Source organism: Gavialis gangeticus, unplaced genomic scaffold (assembly GCF_001723915.1).
Source record: "Gavialis gangeticus isolate Ggan-Ray unplaced genomic scaffold, GavGan_comp1, whole genome shotgun sequence".
Classification (NCBI taxonomy): Eukaryota; Metazoa; Chordata; order Crocodylia; family Gavialidae; genus Gavialis; species Gavialis gangeticus.
In genome coordinates this window covers 47,853,200-47,861,470 of record NW_017729027.1, presented here as the reverse complement: position 1 = coordinate 47,861,470, position 8,271 = coordinate 47,853,200, and the positions used below count along the sequence as shown (strand labels likewise).

General features: G+C 38.7%; 1 protein-coding gene across 2 annotated transcripts in view; it reads right to left on the bottom strand.

Moving 5' to 3' along the window:
* ACP1 (acid phosphatase 1, soluble) overlaps positions 1 to 8,271 on the bottom strand; it is a 35,782-nt gene that overhangs the window by 576 nt on the left and 26,935 nt on the right. For both annotated transcript variants that reach the window (XM_019520633.1, XM_019520632.1), the window contains exons 4-5: positions 5,781 to 5,842; positions 134 to 239 (exon numbers count right to left, since the gene is read on the bottom strand). In XM_019520633.1, coding sequence (XP_019376178.1) covers positions 134 to 239; positions 5,781 to 5,842 — 168 coding nt within the window. The remainder of the gene's footprint in view (positions 1 to 133; positions 240 to 5,780; positions 5,843 to 8,271) is intronic.

The following is an 8,271-nucleotide window of genomic DNA, read 5'->3' as shown; positions in this document are numbered from 1 at the left end:
AAAAAAAAAAAAAAAAAAAAAAAAAAAAAAAAAAAAAATCTAGCCACATATATTTAAATTGTCAACTGCTATGTTTAAAACTGTGCTCACATTTAGCACATATATAAAAGGTCTACATGTGCACAATACTTACATAATATGGATCTTCAATTATAAGCTGTTTCTGTGGATCATAGCTTCCAAGTAATTCAATTTTAGCTTTACAGTTTTTAACTTGATTGCTTTTTCTTTTCAAATCTCTGTAAATAGAAATTTAAAACACTTTTACCTACAAATGATGACTTTTGCTCCATTTGACATCAGCTTAATTAGTTCAAGTACGTATTAGAAAGTTTACCAGATGAATGAAAAAGGAAAAGCGCAGGAAAAAATGCCAATGTACTTTAAAACACTGCTGTTAGCGCACCATGTTGTTTCTTATATTAAGTGTTAAGGACATTACACACACAATGAGTCTAAATGAAAATGAAAATCATGCAACCAGGTGTTTGACTGAGTGTTAGTGACTAACAAGACTTTTAAATCTTTCATCATGAGTAACTCCACATTTTCAGTGTCTACTTATAGCTTTTATTATACAAAAAAAAAATCTCTTGAACATGGTGAACAGCTGAAAGCAGCTTACTTGTACCTAACAAATGCAAGACAACATGTTGCTTCAATGCGGGTTCTCTTAGGCTTTAATTCAGGACTGTCCAACTGGTGGCCCATGGGGTCCTACTCTGCCAAGATTCCTCCTATTGCTTTGGCTGTAACACAAGAGCTTAAGTTTTCAGACTTCCCACCCCACTCCTCCAGCTTCTGTGTCTACCTCAGAGAACTGTGTGGCACAGCATGGGCCGCTTTGGGTAAGACCATACATGTGTGGCATTTGGTGCTGTGGTGGGGGGAATGGGGGAAAACGCATGAAGCAGTAAGTTGCAGGCACATGGTGTAACAGGGTGGGGCCCATGTAGTCTGCAGACTATGACCCCCCACTGGTGTGGCTCATGGGGTCCCCAGTAGTACAGCCTGTGGGGCATGCAGACTGTAGCCACTTAGAAGTTGAAGCTGGACAGCCCTGCTTTAATTTATTCAAAAAAGTTCTCCTGTTGAGTTTAAGTTACACCAATTGCCAAACGCTAAACAATTTTGGTGCCTGCAGTTTGACACATACTTTTAACAACTACTGAACATCAAAAAAAGTTGTCAAAAAAAACCCAACTCGCTCAGATTATTTGTGATAACAACTTTTCAGAGGTATGCAGACCCCATAATTATCCATGGTCCATATTCCATTAGCCCACAAATTAAACTTCAGTTTCCTAGCACCTCTAAAGAGAGACAGCTGAAATCTGTGTCTTTCACTAGGTGAATTTACTTCAATGCAATATAAATCTTAGTTCTAAATCTAAAGTCTTCTCAACATTTCCCAGTTTAAGATTACATAACTTTCTGACTAATCAGTAACACGTGATTTCTTTGAGACTAAGTTTTCAAATACTTACTAGTCACATTCTGCACTGATAGCTTCAAGTTAACCTTGATTCTAGTGGATAGAGCAATAAACTGGCACTCAGGAGAGCTTTGGCAAGTTACCTAATTTCCCTGTGCCTTATTTTTCAGGCCCCTCACTACCCCAGCATCTATAAAATAGTGGTAATAATGTGCTCCGCTTTGAGACCTACAGTTTAACAATTGAAGAGTTTGTAAAAGTCTTATATGGTGGTTTTCAAACTGCTCTGTGGAAGCCTGGGCTGGGAGGCCATGTGCCACCATTATTGGGCTGGGTCACCTGGTGCTACCTTGGCTTACAGGATAGAGGTAGGGAATCTGTGGCAGAAGTCATCCCATGGAAGACTTCTATGACTTCAGGAAATTTGAAAAACACCGGTGTAATACAAGTGCAGAGAAGGACAACCAAAATGATCAGGGTCCTGAAGAAATTTGCTGTACAAGGAGAGAATAAAAAGGCTAGGACTCCTTAGTTTGGAAAGAAGAAGGCTGAGGAGGTATACAACAGAGGTCTATTAAATCATTAAAAGCGTGGGACCAAGTGAACAGGGAACTGTTGTTCACCAAGTCCCAGAATACTAGAACTAGAGGGCACCCACTAGTAGGTGAGTTTTAAAACTAATAAGAGAAAGTACTTTTTTAAAAAACACTTTGTTAATTTAGGGAATTTACTTGTACAGGTGATAGAAGCAGACTGCAAACCAAGTTAAAAATTCATGGATAAATCATGGATGACAGATCTATAAAAGAACAGTTGGAGAGGCTTCCTCTGGCACCCCTAAACTAATAAGTGGTGGATGCCAGGGAGAGTATTGAATAGGGGAGAGATCACTCTAGAGATATCTGGTCGCTGGCCTCCCTGTATAGTATCCACTTTTGCCACTGTCAGAGACAGGATACTGAGCTAGATGAACCACTGGTTTGACCACTATAGCACTTCTTATGTTCTTAAGAAGAAATCAGAGGAAGTCACTGTTTTGCCTCAAATGGGTTGTAATCTTCATGCAAGTGTCATCTGAAGTATGGGGACTTTGTTCCAACTTTTTTTTAATAAGTTACCCTTAATTAAGTTCTTTATTCCTCCATTAATTTTAATTATACATATATAAGAACAGAGGCTATATTTTAAGCAACCAGAATAACTACATATTTTTCTATCAATTACTGTTCAAAAGGACTAAGAAACAATTTTTGCTTAAAGATTAAAGTATTCTTCATGCCACAGGGCAACCAATCATCTTACATAAAACCCCACCACATTAGTTTTGCCTCAGTTGCCTCCTACATCAACACCTCCCAGCAAGCTTCAGAGTTCCCAAGGAAAGCTCAGAAATGTAGGATACACCTCCCTACCACTACTGGCAGCGTGCCAACAACTAGACTGAATTTGCTCCTCCCAGGCATTCTGATTCAACACCACAGAGCACCACAGGGATGCTGTTTGGAAGCTGGACTACTGAGACAAACATGGGGGAGCAGGCATGCGTAGGTGGAAGTGTCTTAAAACAAACAGGAAAAATAGTTCTCGCCCAATGTCTTATTTCTGATTTTTTTTTTTTTTTTTTTTAAATCAACAGCCAGACTGAATTTTGCCTTCCAGAAGCCTAAAGTCTTATGAATTTCTAAACAAGCAGGTTTAAGACTTCTTGTTCTTTCCTTGCTTCCATTCAGTTCTTCTAGCTCTACAGCTATTATCATGCAAGTTGTCAAGGATATCAATATAAATTGAGCTAACAGTTTAAAAAAAAGTTAGAATTAAGTGATATAACTAAGTCCTTTACCTACTAATATATCAAGTATTAGGCAGATCATCTGCATGCCTGCATGGTAAAAGAGGCCAAAGTTCTTAAAAGAGCTATGATGAAAAATAATTGTTTTATTTCATTTTTATTTTGTAGTATGTTGAAGTCAGAGGACTTAAACATTGTGTAGAATTTTGTACCTATTTAAAATGGCCACTTTAGAACTGGTTCTTTACTACTACTTAATTCACACTGGGCACGTGGATCCCACTTATGCAGAAATTTTGGTAATGCTTTCCAAATGACTAGTTAGGGAACTATTGCTGTGAAGCCCGATTAAACTAAAAAATGTCCCCTGGGATACATGTCACTAAAAAACACAAAAAAATAGAAACAAAATAGTCAAGTTTTTACCACAAGATAACATACTGGCTTTGAGTCCAATCTCTCTTTAGTCCCTGTCCATGGCAACAAAAATCCATTAATACAAGGGTTTACAACCTTTTTTAACAAGTGTACCCCTCCTGCCTCAATTTCAGCTCATGTACCCCTTTATATTAAAATTATTGGGGGGGCTGAGCACACAGATGCATGCTTGCACCCTCAGCAGGAAAGCTGGGGGGATGGGGAAGGGGGCAGATCAAAGCCCCCATGGTGAGGGAGGGATTGGGGCACAGACAGTGGTAGAGTCGTGGGACAAAAATCAGAGCCCAGGCTGCTGGTCCTGGGGCACCAGAGGGCTCCCACCGCTGCACACATCCTGGTGGAGGCCTGGGGGCATGTGCCTCCCTGATCTGCACACAGGATGGAGGCGGCTGCTGCTGTACACTGGGTTCCCGGGGCAACTGCAGCAGCATGCAAAGCCCAGTGCCCAGTAGCAGCCACCTCCACCCCACACAGATCGGGGGGAGGGGGAGGCACATACCCCCCAGACCTCCGCCAAGGTGCACGCAGTGGCTGGAGCTCCCCTGTATCCCCCATGATCTTTTAAAGTACGCCTAGGAGTACAAGTACCCTCAGTGACGACCATCGCATTAATATATTTGGTAGCTCTGGAAAGCTATGCTGCCTATCAGTACATGTGCAAATTCTCTCACTGAAATCTGGAAAATATCTACTGCAGCTAAAAAGTGAACCAAATCATCCTGGTACACAATCAGAAGTTATCTTTTTTCCTTAAAACAAGTTAGCCCATTTAATTTTTTTCTAAACATTAAATAGAATACCTCTTTGTATCCAATTCACAACATTTCTATAGTCCATTTAAAGTTTTAAAAGTTGAAATCCAACTCCTTATTCATAACTATGGAAGTTCAGCTGATCACACACAATGAGGGTTGGAAGGGACCTTAGCAGGAGGTTGGACTAGATGACCTTCTAAAAGCAGGACCAGCCTCAACTATATCATTCCAGCCAAGACTTTACCCAGGTCTTAAAAATCTCCAAAGTTGGATAGTCCACAGCCTCTCTGAGTAGCCTGTTCCTGTGCTTTACTATATTCTTCATGAGAACCTTTTTCTTAATATCCAACTTAAACTTCCTATCCTGCAACTTGATCTCCATCCTCTTTGGAATTAGCCTCCAGGTAGTTAAAGGCTGCTATTAAACCCCGCATCAGTCTTCTCTTCCTCAGACTAAATACACTCAGTTCCCTCAGCCTCTCCTCAGAAGTCATGTGCCCCAGCCCCCAAATCATTTTCACTGCTCTCCACTAGATTCTCTCCAATTTGTCCACATCCCTTCTGTAGTAGAGGATCCAAAACTGGACGAAGTACTCCAGATGTGGCCTCACCAGTGCCAAATAGAGGGAAAGAATCATTTCCCTCCATCTGCTGGCAATGCTCCTACTGATGCAACCCAGTATGCTGTTAGCTTTCTTCACAACAAGGGCATACTGCTGGCTCATATGAAGCTTACTGTCCATTGCAACCCCCAGGTCCTTTTCTGCAGAGCTGTTGCTTAGCTATTTGGTTCCCAACTTGTACCGGTACTTGGGACTGTTCCGTCCTAAGTGCAGGATGTTGCACTTGTCCGTACTGAACTTCATGAGATTCATTTTCGTACAATTCTCTAATTTGTCACGGTCTCTCTGAATCTTAGTCCCACCCTCCAGCATATATAATAATCTCCCCAAGCTTGAAGTAATCTGCAATCTTGGTGAGGATGCACTCTGTCCCATCTTCAAGGTCACTGATAAGGATATTGAACAGAACTGGCCTCAGGACCAACCCCTGGGGCACTCTACTTGATACCGGCTGCCAGCTAGACATGGAGCCATTGGTTACTATCCTCTGAAGCTGGTGATCCAGCCATTTTTCTATTCAGGTGATGCCTCCATGACTTCAATCATGTATATACATCATGCAAATAAAATCCACCAATTCTGGATCAGAAGTAATTCTCCCCCACAAGAATGGAACCACAAAAAAAGTTATAAGACTTGCTATTTTTGAAGCTTCGATAGCTATACCCTGGGTTTGTAGTCATGCAAAATTAAAATTTCTCAAATAAGAAATATTTTCAATCCATGCTTCCATGTATTACCTTAGATTGCTTTCATCCATGCAAAGTATATAATCAAATGTTAGGAAATCATCTTTAGTAACCTAGAAATAAAAAAAATATTCTTTAATCCAGCAAAAGGATATTGCTTACAATGCATAAATAAAATTAAAGTTGCAGAAGTCACATTTTCACAATTCTTACTCATTATTCATAAAACAGGGATATGTATAAAAATGGACTTGTCAGAAAACTTGTTTGCAAATTCTGAGCAAAAACTATCCTTCTCATCAGTGGTAAATGCCATAATAACAAGTAAAGTGCAAGTGAGATTGAAGTATGCTGTTGTTTTTGTACAGCATTATTTTAAAATGTTTTAAACTAATTTCTTGATATATACGTGAACATGCTATGTCTTTTTTGCAGCTATAAAAATTCCATCACACTCCCAAATTTGAAAAAAGGCTAGAGGTTTTATTTTTTTTTTTAAATCTCTTCTGAAAGACTGTCACTACTATAAAAGGAACCAGATCAAAACAGACATGACATAAAATGTCAATTTCTTAATTTTGCTTTACTAAAGCTTTGCTTAAGAGTGAGAAGAGACAAATCTTGGTAAGAAAAGATAATTTCTATGCTTCTATGGTTTTAAGCTAAAATTCAGTGACAGTTGTCGAATCAAACTGAAGTCATTTTACAAATATTTTTTCTTATAGAACATGGAATAAAATTGTCCAATACAACTGTACATAAATAAAACATGTAATTGTAGACTTGGAGATATCAAGTGAAGTTTGGAAGCCAGGGAGGGAGGAGGGAGAGGAAGAAGAGGTGGTCAGATTAGAGTCTCCTTAAAACTTTGCACTTGCCTAACGGGCCTGGAAGTATAAATTAATAATGTACCAGCCAGAGATAAGAACACAGGAAAAAGGCTATCAACCTACTGTAAAAAGGTGTACTTCACTTTTCTTTCTATAGCTTAGTTTACTGCCTCCTGGGCATTAAAACCATACAGAATAAACAAACCATGTTTAAAGGTATGTGGAGAAGGTGTTTGGGGTAATTTAAACGGTAAATGGGAGAATCTCTACACTCACCTACATTAAGAAGTTATACTGGTACAACCAAGTTGATTTAGTTTGACTGGTACAAACTCATGAATTAGATTTAATGAAGTTATAGAAAAAAAAATTTAAACAAGGATTTAGATCAGTTTTACTGATATACAGATATAGTTCTGTGTGGATACTCTTGTCTCAATAAAGCAATGTCTATTTCTATTTAATATCCATCTCTCCAAGTTAAACAAAAATGTCGTGCTTATAACAAAATACGAATGTCTAGATGGGTTCTATCTGCATATCTACACACATTGACATCTTTGCTAAACCCCAAAAAGTTCCAGACAGGGAAGGCTTTATATACACTGCATGGTCTGCTGATTAAGGGCTTTGACACATTTACATGATGTAAATAGGAGAAGATAATGATAAACAGCTGTATACTTGTGTAACTTATTTGAAACAAAAATTTGGAATCAAGAAAAATTGGCATCAGTTTAAACTTCATGTGTCTGGAGCTATCCCAAATTATCCATTAACTATAGGCAAACTAATCCCCACTCCTACTTCATCACGAGATGCTATAAATAAAGCCTATTGGAAGCCAGTACCCTGAAATTGCTGGTTATCTGTCCACTCCAGATCCCAGTGTAATTCACATTGGCATACAATACCGATGTAAATTACACTGGTGTGGATATGTATTGTGTCCAGGCCGTAGATTAGGTGTTTGCATCACAGTAACTACAAACACAGATTTCACAATTAGCTAACACACACATTGCACCAGTGTCTCAAATGCAACATCATAACCAATATTCTTAGGAGGCTTGTACAGTACATTGGGGAAGGAGTGAGGCAGAGAACTGGTGGCAAAGGAAAGAAAGACTGTGGGAAAGCTTTCCCAAAAAAAATAAGGCTGATATTTAAACTTGTAAGAATTATGCTTTCCCAAAAACAAAACCTCTCTCATTTTTAACAGAAAAAGGTACTTACTCCCCGCCAAAAAGCAATGCTTATATGAGCTATATAGTTTGATTAGATATCCCTATATACTGGAGACAATAGGGGCATCTCTTGACTAAAACCAAACAGGAAATATTTCACTTCCCAGAAGATTGAGAGCACTAAGAAAAGAGTGTTAAAATGGAAGTCAATGTAATAGTATCTCAATCTTTTGCTAGTATAGAAAACTAAAGCAGAGACCTGTTTATTTTTGCTGTAAAAATATTTGCTGTATTCATGCTGTGCTTTTGACCTATAATTTTCATGGTGAAAGCAGCTCTGCTCTTCTCCCAGCTCCCACAGAACTGCTACAAGCTTACCTTAGTGGCTCTCTGCTGCTAAATCCCTGTCTGTGAAAATAACCTTACACAAATTTCGCTTTACTTAGGACAAAAAAGTAAAAAAAAAAACTGATGGATAAACAAAGATCTACTATATACTAAAACTATTTTAAAAAATTACTACTA